Here is a 21,687-nt window from a genome sequence, read left to right on the forward strand (position 1 = left end):
TATGTGGTAACATGAAGTGAATGTAAATACAAAGGGTTTGGACAGTTTGACTAAGACAATTTTAGTGATGTACAACTTCATTTGTTAATGAAACAAAGTTTTTCACATATGAGCTGAGATACTTCCCTAATAATTGATATTGTAATTTCATATGTGTTAGAAATTATACTGGTCAATTATGCAATTTAAGCTTCATATGGCTCTTCAAAAAACTGATGGTTATATATGATAGGTGTCAAGTGAAAGGCAATATTCAAGATCATTATGTATTTAATGGAAAAGAAAATGTAAAGTGAACTATAGCCACAAGCAACGATTAGAAGGTTAAAAAAAATGTGCGCTCAACAGTAGGAAGCAGTTCAATCAGCCAAAATTCAGGCCACGAGCAGCAATCAGTGGGTTTCAGACTTCACAAAGCCAAGCAGTCATTTTAGCTAGTTTGACTCTGTTAAAAGCAGGAGCAAGACCAATCACACACTTTCCATCTTTACAATGTAGGCAGGAAAATTATCTATTCAACACATGTAATTTATTTGTAATATCCCATTATTTGTAATTTGTAATATTTTTTTAGGGATTAAAAATAACTTACAAAATCCATCATGAAACAAACTATCTGTGTTTTTGGGGCATTTCCACTTTGGTGTATGAATATAGTATTTGCCTATAATTATTATTATTAGATTAATCAAATCAGATATATGAGATATAAGACTGAAAAAAAAATCAAATGATCAAGCACAAAAGGTAGTCTCCAGTCTTAATATGACTTTCAGAGGAATTTGAAAACATGCCACTTTCATAAATTGCCACGTTTGGCAAGTATAAAGTGGACACCGTGGGACTCAAACCAGAACCCTTTGTATCCCCAGAGAAGGTGACTTACTGACTGCACCACTGGGGGGGACATGGTTCTGCACACCTTATACAATGTGGGGCAATGAAATCAAATGACTGGCATATTTTTGTCTGTTTGAACCTAAAAAACTCTGCAAACTATGGACTGTCATTGCAGACTCACCATTTAAACAAGCTTAACACCATTTGAAACACTTGATATCTACCATCTAGATGAGAATGTCTGTGTTCATTTTGGTAGTATTTGAGTGAAGACTTGTTGATGTTAATTGATTTTGCGTATTTTGAAAAATATAGTGACAGATTTCTGAATTGACCATAGGATGCAGAGGTAAACTTTTGTCACACGTCAGTGGATTTGCTGAAAAGGTTTTAGCTTTGATTTATTTATTAATTTAATTTAGATTTTGGAATGTAAAATGTCTTGAAATTTTGATTGGTTGTAATAAGCCACGCCCACTTTAATCAGTCTTGACCAAATGTTATGCCTTGGCTGAGTCAAGACCCAAAATCATGCAAACTGAATTTCATACAATTCATTCAACCGATTACAAGATTTAACTTTTTTGCACAATATGCTTCACCAGGTGTGCTCAATGAACATTTAAAAACAAACAATGAATTGAATGAATTATGTTTAATTTCCTTATAATCTTGCCTTTTGCTAAGTTTTTCTCAATGCTGGCAGCCATGTTTTTGGACCAATGCTGGTCATTTATGGAGGAATTGTCCATGTCGGTCCCTCAAAGCTGTATAGTGAGTCAAATTTGATGATTGTGATAAAATTATGAGAGGAGTTTCATAAAAACAGATATGAAAATGAAAAAATGAAAATTCAAAATGTTGAAAAATCTATCCAGGCACATGGTGGCCTGGCTTATATCAATAGATTTGTCTGGACCCACATGAATCCAGGACAAAAGAACAAAGTTTGTTTGGTACAGTGCCACCATCCAGTTGATATTGGAGATTATTGATGCCTAGGTAGTGGGGGTCATAGTAACCCACCTACTGGATTTGGTTGGTTTTGGGTTTATGGTTGCTGAGCCTCCAAAACCTTTAGCCGAAAGAAAATATAATAATCACAACAAAAAAAATAGGATTCTTTAACTCAATAAGACCAACTTAAAATGACAAAGAAAGGGTCTTGGATATTGCATAATAGAACAACATACTGTACATTCTGGTTATCATTATCTTTAATCAAAGCCACATTTTGGTCAAACCCACATCTGTCAAATTGAGTTCTGTAATACAACTGGCAATTGTAATACTGTAATATGTAATTTTGGATACTAAAGGAGCAATGTGTATAATTTAGTGGCATCTAGAGGCATCACCCCACACCCCTCACCCAGGCCTTGGTCAGTCCATTCCTGGCTTCTGTAGAAACATGACAGGCTCCGTTGAAGAGTACTCTCTCCTTACATAGATATAAAGGGCTCATTCTAAGCACAGCGATTCTTATTTTCCAGTAATTATATACATATGAATATTATATTCCATTTCTGCCAAGTCCATTCTGCTAGATGCCACTAAATTCTTCATTCTATACCTTTAAAATTGTGTCTTGAACTGTGTATACCAGCAAGTGAGTGCAAAAATTTAGACAAGTATCCACATGCAGCATTAGCATTTGCTGGCTTTAAACGTTGTGAAAAGAAGAGTCCATCTGATCAACTATCTGAAATATTTCCACACATATTCACTCTCCAGTATTAACAATAATATACAGTACATATACATTTAAAAGGCCTTGATAGGTAATGAAATATGGTGGAGGGTGATTTTGAAAACCACATATTTTTGATAGTTATTGGAGTTAACAAAGGCATTGAGGTGATCAAAGCCACATTTACTGTAATGTGAGGTCTGATCAGGTTCTGTATTATAAGTGGTCCCCAGGCTCTGTGATGGGCACTTGGGGTTCCTCCTCACAGCTGTCCTCTTTCCCAACCCAGTGGATGCCATGGCCATTCTCCCTGGGAGGGAGATGTGGTGAATGCTGGCGCTCCAGTGTGGAAAAGGTGGTGAACTGGACTCTCTTTCTCTTACTGGTGGGTGAGTGGAGGGACTCGGTGTGCATAGTTTTGCTCCTAAGGGACCCCACACAGCTAAGGGGAGAGTCTGTAACAGAGGCTAGGCAACTTGGCCTTCTGGACAAAGATGCAGTTTTATCAGGCCCAATGTCAATCACGGTGGTTGTAGTCTGGGAGTCTTGCTGGACAGGGCTGCCTGGCACACTCATCACCAACTCAGCATCTGTTCCTAGCCACACCCAGTCATGCCTGTGCCCTGTGGGCTCCTGACCATGAGAAGGAGGCTTCTTATGTCTGAACTTAATAACATATGAGATACAGTTTACTAAAAACACCAGGATGGCCAGGCAGAAGACCCCCAACAGAGCGTACATGCCAATCTCTAAGTCTGTGAGAGGCCTGTTGGCCAACATTTCCTCACCACCAATCTCTATGTCCGCTGTTTCCTGTCCAGGAACCTCGACCTTGGTGGGGAAGTTGTTGTAGTTTACTAGGTTACCAGGGGCCTTCACAGTACTCGTGAAGCTAACGCTGCTCATATCTTCCACTATCATATTGTCTGAGCCATATGCTTTGTTGCTGTCACTTGGGCTACTCATTACACTGATATTGACCACACTGGTAGGACTGCTGGGATTTCCGGAATTGCTCGTCTTACCCACTCCCCCGAGGCTGCCGCTGGTTATGAAGGTTCTTTCTGTGGATTTGATTGTAGTTGTGATCTTCTGCATGGCGCTGTCCTCTCTCTCTGAGGTTGGGCTACGTGGTGGAGTATCCTGGGATGGCTTCCTCTGCTTCCTCTTGCTGTCCACCTCTCTGTCATTCCCATAGTCACTGCCTTTGTCCTTATTTCCTCCGGTGCCAACAGTGCTGCTGTCAATACCGCTGGTAGTGCTGTTTGAGTACCGGCTGTTCAACTGAAACTTGACCTTAAGGCTGCCGTTGCCCACAGCCACAGTGCTTTTGCGTTTGGACTTCTGGCAGGCCTCACAGATGGACATTTCTACTTTCACCAAAACTCCTTCGCCCTCTCCCTCTGCCACTACAGTCGGAGGTGTGCCTTGCACTGACACCACCCCCTCATCCAAAGATGTCACTGTCACACGGTAATAAGCTGGATCATAAATGTCAAGTGGTGTCTGGCTGCCATCACTGAACTGGACCCAGGTACTGACCAAAGCTTCCTGATGGGACAGAAAATAAAAGAAATTGTAATTGTGTTTTGAACCTTAATTTTATTTTTGGGACATTTCAATAGATTAAGACTGTTACCTGTTTGGGGCTTTGTAGAACCTCCTGTGTGGTTGTGGTTGCTAGAACAGCCCTGTTGCTTCCTGCACTGAGCTGCAGGGTCATGGAGAGGCCCGTAACCAGCTGAACCCCCAACTCTGTGATGGTCACTTTGTCATCCACAACTTTGATAGTTGTCTTGGCCAGAATTGTGTCAGAAAGTGGAGAAAACACCTGTCACAGAACAATATCAGAAGGAGTAAATTAACTGGGGTGCCTCAGACTGAATCTCCTTGTCAGGTTCAGGTTCTAAATCCAACTACTCATAAAGGAAACCATCCCATCCAGTCCAGTGTCTAACTAGCTGCTTCTTGCTGTCTGAGCATGATATTGAATCATTACAGCTGTTGGGGCAAAGGCTAAACAAAGCAAAAGCAAAGTAATTTAGTTTGGTTACCTGAATGCTGGTGCTCCCAAGATCTCGTCCTGATAGTATCCTTCCTGCCTGTAACCTCGCCACACGGGGATCTTCCACCTTCATGAAGTATCGAACCAGCCTTGTGACATCCACCTGCCAATCAGAGCCTAGGAAATAGACTTTGGGGTCCCGAGGGTCTGCTTGCTCCGCCATGAAGTGTGTTAGCACCCGCACCAAGGCGTGCTGAAATTGCAGCATGCAGCCCTTCCCCTTCCTGTCATCTTCTTCACTGTTCCAGCCAGGTCTGGGACATGAGCAGAAAAACACACATACAGGTCACACCTGTCACACAGTAAATGCTTTGACCTGCTATACTCCAATCACTCAGCCCTGTCTCTTTGCTTGATTGGATCACATTGTGATATTGCAGTACATTATGTAATGGAATCAAAGCCCTAAACCCTTGGAGAGATATGATTTGGATTTGTATGGGCTAAAGGATGCGTCTAGAAATCCCATCTGTAAACCAAATAAGGAGGTTTTTTATTTTAAACAAATGGTTATTTGGGTGTCCCACCTCTTGGATGTTAGTATAGGCACCCTCCAACTTTTGATCTGGCTCAGCTCTGTGTCTGACACCTCAATCTGGAGGGGGAGACGGGGCATCCACACGTTCAGTTCGAGTTGAGCACTCAGGTAGCTGTAGGTAAAGTTCACCATCATCTTCACTTTGCCTTTTGTCTCCTTGCCATTTAAGAAAACATAGTCGCATCTGTCTGACACCTGGATGGGAAGAAATAAAGGGAATAACAATGAATCAGAATGTGAATATCTTATCATTAGAATTTCCCTGATAGTATCAAAGAGTTTGTATAAGTACGCTTGTGTAAACAATCTATATCAAAGTCAGACTGAGATTATTGTCAGTGAAGGAGATGTTACTTGTCCATTCTATGGCAAAAAATGATCAAATACTCTCATAAAAGTCTCTATTTTAACAAATAGGCCATTTATACAACAACAAATGGCCTTGCAGCAGTTTTACACTGCATGTGTTACCATAGTAATGTCAGCTAACTGTAATAAACTACTGCGATGATCACTGGTCCAAAGCTTTACGAAGAGACAGCATTGCAATTTTATGTAAATCAAAATATCATGTGGTGCTAAGCTGAACATCAGTCCTTCACAGCCAAGTGCATTCATTACACCATAATTTCAAAGGTGACCTTGGAAAGTTTAGGCAACTGCTGAAAGATCTCATGGATGGATATTTTGAGACATGAGTCAGGAGCTCTCATTGTTCCTCTCAACAGCCCCTGCTTTTAACAAATTGGATAATTAACACAGCATTGAAATTCAGTCACCAGCCGCTGAAAGTGCACAGGAAAGGGGAAGAAAAAATGTGACTTTCACAGATAGCCTAAGGAGGGATACAAATAGCAAATAGATTTGTGCTCTTATTTGTGTGGACCTGGCAGTTAGCTAGAGGATGTGCTGTCACAGGGACATGCTATTTTTGAGAGGATCTTGTGTCATCATTGTATCTGAGCGTCAGTCATCCTGCACTCATGACCAGAGCTTAAGCTTTTGATAAACCACATCACTATGTGTCATCCTTGTAGCTAACTGTGATGCACTGACCTATTCTCCATGAATAATCTTATGCTTGATTTCCAAACAGCAGATTTACAAAATGTGGCACTGGAGCCCTTGAACAGTTGTTATGGAAAATTTCTAATGCAAGCATGGAACAATAGACAAGGGCAGAGTTCTCAGATTTTAATTCAGTGTGAAGGCAGTCAACCAGTCATCCATGATCTAAGACACTGTGCTCATTTCTTCTTTTTTTAAAGAGAACATCTTCCAAGAGCTCTATGCTTATGCTGAACTTGCATGAGCCATGTTCAAATAATATTCTGAAGCATTAGTTAAAAGGGAATGCCATTTTTATGTGCCATCCGCCCACTCTTCTTAGTCACAAATCTCATTCTGTAGCCAAGAATATGCCTGTGTTTTTGGTGTCAAAATAGATATTTATTTAAAATAGGATTTCACTTTCATCATTGGGAAGAGTATTTTAAGACAGACAGACATTTTAAAATGCTGAAATGCAGACTTCACTGATAGTTGTGGCTGGAGTTTCCTGCACAAATAAAACAAGTTCCATAAGAATCATAATCAGTATGCAGAGGGGATATATCTATATACTGTATCTATTGCAGAGGGGCAAATGAAGTTCAAGTGTTACACTGTTGTTGTTGTTGTTGTTGTTACTGTTGTTGTTGTTGTTGTTGTTGTTGAGTTGAGGCTTGATATACATCACTTAATCAAATTTGTCATATTGCTATGTCACACCGTAAATGTCCTGATTAATCAACCAAGTAGACATCTATGTGCAATATGTCCCTTTTTTTTTAAGAATTCACGTGTCAATCCTTCAATCCAGTGCACATTCTAAGTCTCTCCATCATTTATGCACATTGGAAAAACCTTTCCATCACTGCAGATTAGACTTTGTTTTGCTTTGTTTTGTCACATGAGCTGCCCATTCTAGATAAATCCTTCCCATCTATCACAAGCAGATTTGATACTCTTCAGGCATACCAGAAGAGAAAAGATATCTGAGTCAAGCTGTTAGACTAAGAAGATTAAAGGGAATATTTGTGACTGAAGCTGCTATCTGGTCAGCAAATACACTGAGAGCGACAGTAAGCTTAGAACAACAGCAAAGATGGCTATATTACAGGGTGAAGAGAATGATTTAGTCCACATCCGGCCTCTTGACATCCTCACATAATCCTGCTTTTCTTACAACTGACACTCATCTGCACTTAATACATGTGCACTTACTGTATATAATGTACTGTGAATCCCATCTGAACAAACTACTACATTTATTAGCTGAGACATCTGGGGCCACATGAATAAAACTGTAGATTCATGACTAAAATTGTGCATACAGACCAGGATAGAAATATGCATACGTGTTCTTTTCGTCAGATTTATAAAAATGTGCAAACGCATGATTTTGTTTTCTGTTTTCTGTTTCTATAAATCTACAGCATTGAGGAACTGGCCCAGGTGCACAAGCCACTTCCACTCCCACATTAGTCATAAATGAATGAAGAAATGCCCTTCACCAGCTGTTTTCATATCAGTTCACAGCCTGCTCCACCAGTTTTTACACGTCAGTGAAACAAACAGGGAAGATGAAGTGTCAGTTTCACCGATTGTGTTGCACCGGTGAGGTTCTCCAACATCCAGAACACGTTATTATGCACAACCATTATGCACGGCTGTGAAGCTCTTTTTACCGTAAACCATCCTCTGCAGTGATATCTCAGAAATGTAATCAATGATCAGTTTGTAGGGCTCATAAATCACTGTCAGTATAGCTGGTTATCAACATAAACAAACAATGTTTTACTAAAAGATTTCGTCTCCACTTCATCACATCACCCTTAAATTGTTTTAGAAAAATATGTGTATGCGTGGTCTAAAGAATGCATGAGGTGCATGCATTGGTCCTTATTTTATTTCTAAAGAAAGGTCTTAAGAAAAGTCTGATTTAACCAGAACTGTTTGCACGTGTTCTTATAGCCTAATGATGAATCCCATTGTCCTCTTAAGTTGAACATGCGTGCCAGGTGATCCTAATTAGCATAGGTAAATGCCCCACCAATCTCCATGAAGGGGCATGAGACTGCAGGGCCGTATGCGCACACAGAAATGGAAAAGAAGTCAAGAATGCCCATAGGAAAGTCTGAAAAACCCTCAATAGTGGAGGTACTACTGCAGGAAGTGAACACCAAACTAGCTTTTATATGTGGAAGCCTCAGTAGTGGATATAAAATAACAGAAAAAAAATATGTATGGGATGCTATTACTCTTTCAGTGAACACTGCATTCATAGATGGGCGAACAACTGAAGTTTTTTAAAAAATTGTTTGATCTTAAATCTGAGGCCAAAATATTGCCAAACACAGAAGAGAGACACTGAGCTCTGGAGAGTTATCTGAGCAGAACCAGCACATATGGGCCATTATAGAGACAGCACTCTTGGGTGTGCCATCAACTGAGCATTTGGACACAGAGTTGAGCCCCATGTTAGTGGTTTCATCTCCTAGTCTATCTCCTATCAATCAGAAGGTAAGCTGTTGTTTTTGGCATTTTTTTCAGAGTTAATACAATTTGTGTGTACATTGTATCTCTAGCCTTAAAAGCTATAGCTGTGAAACTATGGAACATGTGACATATTTAACATATCACCAGTGTCTAAAACCTAAAAGCAGGTGATTGTTTTTCTCTGCTTTTTCAGTAGACCAAAATTGCATAATTGAAAGCCAATGGTTTGATTTTTATCATTCATTTACAGATTATCTCCTGCTGAGGCGGAACCTGGCACCTCTGGTGGCTAATACCTCCCTGCAGCAATACTTCCATGTGTTCACCCATGTCCCATTCAACTGCCCCATGTCTGATTTCAACCAAGAGAGAATGGCCCAAACGCTTTCACAGTCAGCCTCAACACTGGCCACTTGACGAAATTAATACAAATAATAATATAATAATATGAAGTGAAACCTATTTGATTTTTTAAGTGATGTTTTGTTCCTTGAGATTAAATAATTGTTTTTTTATTTTTTCATTGATGCTCTTCTATTTTTTGCTATCCACTTTGCTGCTGTAATGCTTTAAATTTCCCCATTGTGGAACTAATAAAGAATGATCTTATTTCCTATTGTTTTTGTTTATTTGACCATAATGCCTTGTAAATGAATTACATAATAATAATCTTGAGTGTGCAAGATTCCGTTCTTAACTACCAAATAAGAAAACACTAGTGAATGTCAGAATCTTGATGAAATCTGTGTGAGTGGGTTTTAAGAAGAACTTTCTTCTTAAGAACAGTTGATGAATGAGGCCCATCATGTTTTTATACCAGTTTATGTGAAGGAAATGGTGAATGTGTGGTTTTTGTGCATTTACATAATTTGCATGTGGCCCCTGTTGTTTGCTAAACCTGTTTGGGGATATATTTAACCAGTAAAAGAAAAAGAAAAAAATCGTATTAAGGAGCTTGAGTCTACTGCATGTCTTTATTCTTTGTTTACAACGCCACTTTACCCTTGAGTAAATACATTCACAGCCTCTGACCTTTGGGGCCAGGGGCCTGACTTTCAATTTCATCAGTAAACAAAGCCGGCTTTTGGCAGTCAGCCGTGCTTAGGTTCACAGGATAAGAGGGACAAGTCACGGGATGGGAGCACAGTGGTAGACTGTGAGGTCATTTGTGGTGGGCGATTTAGCTCAGTGGCTGTTCATTGTCAGCATGATTGATGGGTGATGTTGTTGGATTCCAACTAATAGTTTGTTTTACCATGTGGAAGAGAGACAAGGAACAAAGGTGACTTTTGTAAAACTTATTTGTCCACTCTTGTCCTTTCCATCACATATAAAACCAACCTCAAGGCAATTAGCCTCAGAGCAGGCAAACAGCTCACATTCCTGAACTTATTGCTGCTAAAACCATCAAATAACCACTAATAACTGAACATTTTTTACACAATACTTCTATAGTGAATGTGATTGAGGCTGAATGAAAAAATACTTTGTAGATAAAAAAAAAAAACGTTCAGAGCAATTTCACCTTTTACCTTTTCTTTATCATTGTGTCTTTCTGAAACAGTCTTTAAGATTCCATTAGCGCCACAATACAACCTTTGTTCTTGGAATGTGTGAATGTCCCCCTTACAGTATGTGAGAAAGGGGAGGAGGAATAAATCATACCTTCAGGACATCCTCATCAGTGGAGCTACAGTCTGTGTAGTCAGAGACATCAGTCACTAAACCATCTTCTTCCACAGCGACTGTTCTCACAGGCATCACCACCTTCTTTCCAGTCAGTACAGCTGTGTTAAGGATCTCTGTGTCCTGCAGAGATGCCAGGAAAACTCAGTCATAATGTACAAATAACAAATGGTTTTAATTTTACATTTCAGACATTAGGCAGGTGTTTTCATGTGGGGGAAATTACCAGACAAGGTTTTTGGAATAGGAACACTATTTGATGCAAGTGCAGTAGGAAGGTAGAGAAGATGGGGGCTAGGCACAGAAATGTCCCTCTGAGCAATTCCATATCACTTCAAACATGGACAAATAACCAGAGCTGTGGATAAAACTCAGAGTAACGCCTAGAAATATACATTACAGCCTGTTCTTCAATGCTTAGTGCATGATTACCTGTTTCAGTGTACATGGTGAGGTGTTATGGTGAGGTGTTTTCTTTGAATGAATTATTATTGAATACTGTTGTTACATTGAAGTACAAGTGGTAGAAAAATTCTCTGTCACTGTGCATATGTGTGCATCCATGGAGCATGAAATTGAAGCAGATGGATATTTGTCCCTCTTCTGTGAAAACACACTGTTTTAAATGAAGTTGAAATAATCGAATAACATGTGTATGTGTGTGTAAATTAGTATGAAAGCAGTGAAGCACAGCCCGGTCAAGATCTGTGAAGGATCAGTTAAATCAAATGTAAAGAGACACTTGGCCACTCAGAGTATGAAAATGAAACAGATGGATATGTGTCCCTTGACTGTAAAACTGGTTTAAATGAGGCAGAAATAACTCAACATAATTTCTTTCCTTCACTGCCATTGCAATGTAGTTAAAAAACACAGATCTGAAGACTGTGTCAGGGAGGCTTTCATCATTACATAGGAGTATCGAGCAGCAGTACTAGTTGGAGTTCAGAGAGCAAGGCTAAGAGTGATCAGTCAGCGCTAATGTCCCTTCGAGCCAACCATCAAATCTCCTTGTGTTTGGCCCTCAGCCTGAGGTCAGCTTGTAATCCACAAGAGAGATGAACCATGTCAAATTCACAAATCAGGATAGCATATCCTCATGACTTCATACACTCCAACACTATTATGATGGAAATTTAGACAGTGCTGTGAAATATGCCCAAATGTATAACTAAAGAAGGTATGATATGATATAATTATTGTAAATGTTTTAAATGTATAAATTAGATATTACTTACATAATATGTGAGCAAACGAATGCTCAAATGTTTCTACAAAAACAGTTTGCGTTTATTATCTTACAGTGTATAAACCAGTCATTCCTGCATATAATGGTATCCTAAGAGGTCATTGTCCCAGGTGACAGATAATTCAGATTCCATATTACAATTCAAAGTGGTGTAAACGCTTGTGTAATGTTCCATGTTTAGTAGCGGATATTATATCATGGATTAATTATAGAGGTAGCATGATAAAGAGGCGCAGCACCAAAATAGAAGCAAATGAAGCAGCCGTTAGGAGGAAAGGATGACCACATTATTGCACGACAGAACAGAGCAGAACAACACATAAGAGAGACATCAGCTAACTGACAGTCAACAACACAAGGTCACTCCCTTCTCAAAATAGAACCCATTTACTAAACAATCCAAAGCATATCCAGCCGTCTGTGTATGCAAACCAGACAGGAATGGATCAGAGCAAAGTGCATTTTATGATATTTTAATGCACCAACGCTCAACGGATGCAATGTTGTCATTATTGGAACATTGATGCTGGTTTTCATAATGATTAGGTGTGACGTGTAAGCTGTCAGTCGACTCACCATCACAAGAGGAGCCAAGCCAACAAAGTCTCTCTGAGTGGTATAGATCCTCATGGCTCCCTCAGTCTTTGCAACATTTTTGGATGCGGACGGGAGCTCCAGCCTCCATATGATCACCTGACTGTCGAGAGGACTGCTCAGCTCTTCAACCTCAAAATCCATCTGAAGCACCTCCAGCAGACTGCTTTCAAGCCTGGATGAGAAGCAAATAACTGGCTTAGGTAGACAGATATGCATACAATAGAGGAATGGGCTTTATTGAAAATCCACAGTGTACCAACAATACATCAAAACTTCATACTGAAAATTTAATTTCACTGCAGCTTTCTAATGTCATATTATGTTTCTTTCTTTCATTTGATGCTTTTAGCGTGTATACTATTTTGGAAGGATTCTATTCTTATAGTTTAATTGTGTAAATTAGCAGCAGAAAGACAAAATATCTCCATCACAGTTACTAATATGGTTATTTCACCATTCAGGGCCGGCCCGTGGCATAGGCAGTATAGGCAAATGCTAAGGGCGCCGTCCATCCAGGGGGCGCCACAAATGGGGGAAGAAGAAAAAAAAAAAAAAAAAATGTAACTTCCACTATTCTTAAAACTACTTGGTATCATGTCTTAATATGAAGATAATAAGCCCACATTAATTTAACTGCATAGCAAAGCCTGTTAAATAGGAATACTAATAATAATAATGATGACACGTTACTTTCCTAAGACGCCCCCCCCCCCCCACTAATTAGACTGTACCTGCTACCTGGGGGAGGATGGTCGTTTTTTAACGTGACCCCAAGGCAAGCTCGACAACAATATGTCATAACGTCCCAAACTGTCTGGTGCCCAGGGGAGGAAAAAAAGAAAAGAAGAGGAGGAAAACGAGACAAAGACAGAGGTAATGTTACAATAAAGATGATATCATGACATCATTTGTGTGTTGCAGAACGACGATAACGTCGTTAACCATTAGCATAACATGGTTTGTTGTTAAACTGTTAGTTTTAACGCCAGTTAATGTTATGGAAGAGCCTAAGTTGGAAAATAGTAATGTAACTACTCCCACCTTACTTCCCAGCAAGCACATTTTGGTTGAAAAGACGTCTAAAAGACGTGTATCTATGGTAACCGGTGAAAAGACGTTGAAAATTGGTTGGAAAGTGAACGTTTTTTTACCGGCTATATGGAGACGTTTATTCAACTTTCACATAGAAAACATATTCACCGGGAATTGCTGTATAGAAAATTCCCAGCTTATTTAGTGTGCAGACATAGCCTATATAGTTTCATATTTATGATATTTTATTCAACATTAAATGCTTTGAAATTACGTTTTGTTTAGACGTCATTTCACCTCCTCTCATTTATAGAAAAAACGTCAAAATAATCAATAGAGCTACAACTGAGGTAATTATCAACCGAAATCAAACTAATGTGTGTTTTGTGACACGTTGATGTTGTAACTGTTTTTAGACGGTTGAAAAGACGTTCAGACCTCATATCAACCTGTTTTTAACCGGAAATCAAACGTTGAAATTACGGTTTGTGCTCGCTGGGTTTCCTCAGGGAAATGTGTAAATATTAGATCTAATCAGCATTTTTATTAACATCTGGTTAGCTAAGGTTTTCTTAGCTTGTAATAGTCAATCAAAATGCTATTCCTTTTCCACCCTTTTATTATAGTTGTAAGCCTAGCTGTATGTTGTGTTACAGTTCATATTGTCTAAAGTGTGTTTATAGTGTTAAACTTTACATCAGTGTTAAAGTGCACATCATTCATGTTATAGCATAACTTAGCATTCCCACATTCTATATTATACTGCAGTTTACTGCTTCTTTGCATTCTGCTAATCAGTATTTTGTTGTAATGACAATAAAATTGAATCATATATAGTTTGCATATCAGAAAAAGTACATTGTATATTATACATGTACAGTATAGTGAACATCATGCATGTATCTCTTAGATTTTTCATTTATATTATTTCATTTCATTTTATTCTTGAAATCATGTTAGCCTATGTATCATATCATATTTATTATTAGACTGGTGTCACATACTCCTCTTCTCTCTTCAGATGCGCTGTTGAGGTTTCTCAGTCCCACTCCTGCAAATCTTGGGCCACCTACAGCATCAAGCGCTCCTCCTGTTGCCTCCACCTCAGGAGCACAACCCAGAAGTGATGCAGCAGCATGTCACTTGTTTACACTTTTTATTTTGTGGGTATTTAAATCTTATACTTTATGTAAGCTATTTATATTATATTTCATATATTCATATCATATTTTTTTGTATTTCTTTCTAATTTGTTCTAAGTATTTTGATTGGGCAATTTCTTTCTTTAAATAAAAGAATGTCCAAGATAAAGCTATTCAGTTTCTTGTGAGTATGTACACCAGCAGTGGAATTTACTTCGATGCAAGGGGGGCGCCACCTAAAATCTTGCCTAGGGCGCCACATTGGTTAGGGCCGGGTCTGTCACCATTGGTGTCTATAATTCCCTCTCCACAGGTTACTCAAAGTTCCTGTGGAGATAATCATGTCTGAATGAAGGTGCAATGATTATACAGCAGTGCATCCTGCACTTTCAACCTGTGGCTCAGTGCTCTCAAGTCAATGTAGGCCCAAATCCACAGGGAGTTATGCACAAAGGAAACTGCAAAACATGGGTTTTTCTTTTATTGTGTCTTAGTTGGAGTCTGACGTTCAAACAAATTGCAGATGATAAATTAGCGTTTAAGAAAAAAACATGTTGTCTGCTTTCCCTTGGGCTCATCTTCTCTGTTTGCTCAACCTCAGTCTTATGCAACCAGCAATTGTCCAGCTTAGCAACAGCTAGACACTCAAACTGACAGGCTTTGAATTTCACCACATGCTGAAGCTTTTCCAAAACCAAAAACACAAGAACAAAAGTGAAAGAGTTGTTTTAACATCATGTTCTGCTCTAGTGTAAGTTGGGATCCTTAGCATGTCAAGCTAACTCGGATACTTACAATAACCAACCATTAGCGCTAAGGTTAAGGAGCACAACTATATTCATTTGTGAGTCTAGGGTAACATAAGTAGCTCGGTTCTGAAATTTACTGGATTTGGAGAAGTTTGCACTTCATCAACTCCAACATTAGCTGAGACTGCATTACATTTACCAAACAAGTCAGATAGCCCTCATCCTACAGCCTTAGCTTTTTCTCTTTTAATGTTAGAAGGAAAAACATGTATTTTTGAAAACAGACACGTAAGCGAAGCAAAGTGTTATTAAGTCTGACTTTTTATTTGAATTTGAATTACATTATGTATTGTCGCCATACAATATTTAAAGTGAAGCTTGAAAATATTGAATCACTTTAATGTCCAGGATCAGACTTTAAAATCTGCATCTTTAATCTCATATTTGGGAAATTATTGTGGTTATTGAAAGGAAAGTAAAAAGTAGCTGAGGAGAAATCTAACTGATAATTCATTGCGAGATAGTTTGATGTTGACCCTGTGGATAGAAAATGTGAAGATGCTGTTGGAGAGGAATGTGATCCCAGTAGTTGCGACAAGACCCAATCCCCCTTTTTTAACTTTGAAAAGGGCTTTACATCTCCGGGCATTTTCACAAACTAAACCAAAAGCAAAACTGAGCTGTATTCCACTATGCTGGCCTGAAGTTGCTAGTATACTGCAATGTGTGAACAGCATAAAAGGTAGTGTGAGGGCAACAGCACCCTGCATACACAACAAAGTATAAGCCTTTGTAATTTATAATGACCTCAGTGATGCCAGCTAGAACAGAGTGTCCCAGCTATGGATTCAATTTTCTCCCATGGCCGAAGTGTTAGTATCCTGGGTGTTATTTCTTGGCGTTGTATTGAATTATAGAAAAGATATATTGGTGGACAAAAACCACAATAAGCATGCACATGTGGGTGTTATCAGACCCATTGCATCTGTGTGTACATGTTATAAATATCTGTGTCAGAGCTGTGCAGACACACTGTAAGTCCTGCTTACTGCATGAAAATGACCTCTAAAGGGATACATACCAGCCGCCTTTCTGCATTAAAGCAACAACAACTGGAGAAACTGCAAATCATATTTAGTTAATCCTCCATTAAGTTCCAAACTCGACAACAAAGCATACAAAAGTCCTTCTCTGTATCCCCTTCTCACTCAATGCACCATAATATTTGCCCTTATCAAGGGGAAGACATGGATTTAGTGTAATTGAATAATCTGAACATATTGCACAGAGACCTGAGATTAAAAGATAATGTCATTTTGGTCAAGTATCAAAACAAGATATGTTTGACTCACATAAGCATGCCTATATCCTCTTAAGTATGCATTAACACAGATATCCATAAGATTGGGAATGCTGTTGTGCTATTTACGCCCTCAGTCATTCCTGTGAAGCTTGCAGTAGAATACTGCCACAACAACTTGTTTATGGCCGGCAGCCTGTCTGTGAATAGCAATGCTTGAGATCCAAACCAAGCCTTTATACTGTGACACAGGATAAAAAAAGACTTTAATGTACAGATACAGCACATACTTTTAGCACTCACTGAAACCAGGAAGACAAAAAGTCAAAGAAATTCCCACTATGGTGTGACAGTAGACAGTCTCCGCAGGGGTTCTGTTAGGTTCATGACATTTTCAAGAGGATTAGTCAAAATGAGTGAAAAAAATGTGTTAACCTATAAAGAAAATGTGATAAACAAGGTCATAATCCATGCCAAATGAGGAAAACAACTTAATGAGGTCAAACCAATAGTAACATGCACAGATAAGGTCTGTGTTTTGTCTCCATTTAAAGCAAGTTGGGCCTATTGTTGTATGACCTCTCACAGTCAGTGTTAGACAAACCTGCATGTTTAACCACAGGGAGTTTAAATTAATTGCTGTAGAGCCAGTTGACTTTTTTCATATAATGAACAAAATTACATCCTTTATTGTAACACATTATTCTTTTTCTACTTATAGTAGTATATTTTTCTTTGTTATTCATCCTATGAGAGCTGGCTGCGTACGCTTCTCTGCCAACCATTCACACACAGATTAGAGCTTTAGTTTCACACGCATTTCTTGGAGCTGCTCTAGAGGCAGAATTAATCTTACTGTTTGAGCACTGGAAAGCTTCAACAGCATAAAGTAATAAAAAAAAGTGCACAAAAACAACAAGATGTGTTTTCTCCTGAATGTAGGTTGCATTCAAGATATTTAGATGGCCAGCCACAACAATAAACTCACATTTATAGATTACTTATGTCACATTTTACACATTATGTACAATGCAATAACTAAAACAGGTGCTTAACTTAAGCAAAAGAAACCATTTTCTCCTCCAAGGAACCAACAAGCTCAATTTTCCATTTACACCTTGGAAGTGCACATTATGGTTTCTCAGCCTGTCTGGAGATTTAAATTATAGACAGGCCAGTGTTTTGGCAGAATGGTGAAAGCAAGAAAGAGAAGGCTTTAAAAGAGATAGCATGAACCCAGTGCCCTTTTATTCCACACACAAAAAAAAGTGTCCTGTAATCTCAAGTGACAAGGGCCACGTGCATGTAGCTAAACATTGAACTCAACTCATCTCGGTTCAATGAAATAAAGCTGCACTCAATTGAACTTGAAAGGTCTGAGATAAGCTGCTTGTTGGGGAAAGGGTGTAACGCCTTTTAAAGAGGTGGTTATGGAGCAAGTTAACTTAACCCAAAGGTCTGAGTTTGGACAACCTGTAGACATGTTCTAATAAGTGTAAGTTTTTAAAATGGCTGTTAGTCTGTATTTTGCAGTTTGGTATAACCCCTTGCATTGATTGAAGCTATGAGGTCATAGGTTAAAATATGTTTCACTGTATGCTAGAAATGTATAAACATGCACATCTGGTAATTGTTTGGAAGTGATTAAAGCACAAAGGGATAAATAAAGGAGATAAGGGCAATAAAGGAGAAAAAGCACTAGACTAGCTATTTACAAGAAGCAGCTTTACAGGTGCATCTGCCGGCAGCCCGTGCTTAGAGTATAAGAGATGTCCTCCCAGGACACAGCACAGTGTGCTTCTGCAGTAAGCCCTTGTCAGACTTGCACAGTGCAGGTGGTTTGTCTTCTACTCCACAGGTGCAGAGACAAATACTGATATGCTTTGCAGGATATACATTACAAGAAGGCCACTTTTAACAGCTAGAGACACTTGCATCCAACAGTACATGAAAAATTCCTGTTAGACTGCAGGAGTGCTTTCTGCCTATTCACATTTAAGCCATTAAAGATACACATAGGAAGTACACAGTGGTAGAACATAATGAGTAGAGAACAGACTTGCCTTTTTCCAGGAATGGGAGCCTTCCTCTGACAAATAACAGCAATGGCTCCATCTGCACCCATATCCAGAGTGATGTCCCACAGTAAAGAGTTACTGGGTGTCGCTGTTCGAAAGGTCACACCTTTCTTTACTGTCGCTCTGTGAAAAATCAGAAACGAAAAGGTCAAGTATGTGGTAAATGTAAAATGTACCATATTAACAAACAATAGAATTGAGGTCAAGAAATGGTTATTTTTCCCAAGTTTAAATGGTACGTAATGTAGACACATATTTCTATTTAACCCTTTTTCATGTCTTTTTGAATTTGTCTGTGATATATTAAGTTATAGTTTTTTAAAATTGTCAGGAAATTCAGTTCTCTTTGTTAATTCAAACTGTACCTTTTAAGCTTATTACCATAAGTTCATCCTTTGTATAACAAATAAAAACAAAAAGTGTTGGAAAACCAAGGAAGAAAATGTAGAAAAGGTGTTATTTACTACAATTCCCAAAGGCTTTTGAAAGCAGCATTTGAAACAGGAAAAAAAACATTGGTCTTCCTAATCATCTTAATTGTGCACATTATCTCAACTGTGCTAATGAATCATTCGTTTTCTTGGCCTCTAATTTGTAAATGATGTGCATTATGCAGCTGAACATGGAGACCCTCTCAGTGGACTTTCCTAGCATAAGCAGCTTGCTGTAGGTCAAATGTTAATGAGATATTCTTCTACAAGAATTGCGATCAAGTAAGGCCAGGAGTAGGACGCACGCGCTGTACTCTAACTATACTAAACATGCTCAACAAGTATTGCTTTATTTCATGTACTCAAAGCTTTGATAAGGGTCCCTGGAGACCCAGTAACAGTTCAGACAAGTTGCCTCAAATAGTTGAGAAAATATCCTCATGTAATTCTTTGGTTTTCATCTGCATGCAAAGCTGTGTGGTTTATCTCTGCATCTTTGAGATAAACACAAAGTGTTGAGCGCATTACGAGTCTCTGAGGAGGTATAATCTATGATAGGAGCAACAGCAATCTGATGCTGAGCTCTCCTCCTGCTTCGGATTGGGGGGTTTGGACTTGAGAAAGTCAGGCAAAAGGAGAGGAGACATTGCTCCCTGCTCAGCACAAAGAAGCAAAACACTCTCACAACATGCATTATCTCCTAATTAAAATATTTAAGATAACCTCTTAATTGTTTTGTGGTATGTTTATGTGCACATTCACATTGTGAGCGACTGCATTGGTAAACTCTTTCTTTGTGAAAACATCTGCACATTCAGCGTTACTATGGGTAAAGGAGATCTCAAGTGGCTACTAATCTCAGCATGGAAGTTTCTGCTGTGTAGCCACACTGTTTGAAATGACCTTCTGCCTTAACTGCTGGAGCGCTAGATAGAAAGGTCTCCCTTTTTCTTTTGCAGGATGAATGGATTTGGCTCCTCTGGCGGCATTTCTGACACTGTGAAAAGTTCAAACAGACGAAGAGCTCACAGGTTAAAGGTGACGATTAAAAAAGAATGAGCAGTGTCTTCTTCAATAGTGGTTTAAATCTTGTGGCCTGGTGATCTGGGGAAAGCAGTAGGTTTCCACCCCAGCTGCACACCACAGCAGCTGCTGATTTATCTGATTAACACAAGTTCAGCCAGGGAGGGCTAAAAGGTGAACTCATTTGGTGCCAAGTGTTTTTGTCATGATTGCACATGGTCGAATACCACAGTTTTAGTCACACTTCAGTGACTTGAGCCTTAATAGAAGATTTAGCTTTTCAGCGAAATCAGACTTAATCAAAATGCTGGAGGTGTTTTGTGGATTCTGTGTGTTAGTATAGTAAATGAAGGTGACTAGCTTCTCTGTGTACTGTGCATTAGACTGAGTGACAGCACAGAGCAGAAAGAGGTAGCCAGTCCATTGTTATCAAGCAGCAGGTTCCCAGGAGGCAACAGTGTAAACAACACAGAGGAGAAATACTCAGTCTGGGTTAAATGAGCAGAAGAGAAATTCATGAGGGATAGCTACAGGTATGTGATTAGGATGAAAGTTGACGTGATAACCAGGAGGAAAGTGGCTGACACTTGACAGCAACACAATAAAAATTTTATATGGCAGATTATTTTTAGTTGTACAACCATTCTGCCAATCAGCTGTTTACATTTAAGCGACACTGTCCAACTACATCTTAAAGAAAAATATTCAAAATACTTAATGATTGTGCCTATTGCAATTTCCAAAATGCAGGTAGTAGTTCATTGGTGCTTTGCAGGCCTGCATGTAAAATAACATAATGTTTTAAACCATTACATTTTATCCAATGCTCAAAATTCATAACATCCCACCTTCTCCTTTTAAGTGTTTTATAAATCATCATTGATATGCAATACATTACACATTGCACATGTAAAATGTATTTAAAAAATAATCATTTAAATTTTATTAACCAACTTTAACTAACATTCAATTTCCTATTTTTATGTATTAATTACACTACAGATGCTGACACTAGAGAATAATAAATGCAACGTGATCATTTGCTTCCAATGGGGAAAACTTTAATCTGGCATAATCAATGAGGTAAACAGGATGGCACGCTCAGTGTATTAATGAGAAAACCTAGGAGGACTGTTAATCTAGTAATGGCTGAACAACATGCCCTGCTGTGATGAAATACCTCTGTGTATTGAGCTGAGAGGAGCAGGGTTTAACTAATAAAAAGTGACAGTAACAAGAAGACTTATCTGAAGCCCTTCTCTTCCTCTTTTCTCTCCCTCTGCACAAAAAGAAGCCCCTGCGACTAGAAGAGGTTTTTCTTATGAGTGGTTGGGAGCAGGAACCAGTGTCCATGGCTCTGGTTAGCAGCCCCTGAGGAGGCAGTGGGCAGCTGGACGCACCGGGGCAGGGAAGATGGATGGCTGTGGAGACTGAGGCTGATAGTGTGTGAGAAAAGCAGCTCTCAGGTGCTGCACCTGCCATCCATCTCACTTCTGACCAGGCAAGACATGAGTGGCATTATTGTTTCACCTTTTACATTCACTTACACACGTAAAAATACTACATATGCACACTTGCAAACTAGCACACAAATAGGTACACACTCACTCTGTCAAATACTCTCAAAGCAGGCTTTGGCCCTTGGCCTCCCCTTCCTTTATTTATTTGTGGAATGCAGTTTTCTTTAAACACATTTAAAAGATCACAGAGCCATGGCCAACAAAAGA

General features: G+C 39.0%; 1 protein-coding gene across 1 annotated transcript in view; it reads right to left on the reverse strand.

Annotated features, from left to right (window-relative positions):
• Positions 1 to 2,746: 2,746 nt before the first annotated feature.
• Positions 2,747 to 21,687, reverse strand: part of LOC128364708 (transmembrane protein 132D) — a 29,920-nt gene continuing 10,979 nt past the window's right edge. Inside the window, exons 3-9 of the mRNA XM_053325300.1 lie at positions 18,492 to 18,629; positions 12,185 to 12,377; positions 10,339 to 10,482; positions 5,123 to 5,328; positions 4,585 to 4,849; positions 4,170 to 4,361; positions 2,747 to 4,081 (exon numbers count right to left, since the gene is read on the reverse strand). Coding sequence (XP_053181275.1) covers positions 2,747 to 4,081; positions 4,170 to 4,361; positions 4,585 to 4,849; positions 5,123 to 5,328; positions 10,339 to 10,482; positions 12,185 to 12,377; positions 18,492 to 18,629 — 2,473 coding nt within the window. The remainder of the gene's footprint in view (positions 4,082 to 4,169; positions 4,362 to 4,584; positions 4,850 to 5,122; positions 5,329 to 10,338; positions 10,483 to 12,184; positions 12,378 to 18,491; positions 18,630 to 21,687) is intronic.

The sequence above is a fragment of the Scomber japonicus genome, chromosome 9 (genome assembly GCF_027409825.1).
Source record: "Scomber japonicus isolate fScoJap1 chromosome 9, fScoJap1.pri, whole genome shotgun sequence".
NCBI lineage: Eukaryota > Metazoa > Chordata > Actinopteri > Scombriformes > Scombridae > Scomber > Scomber japonicus.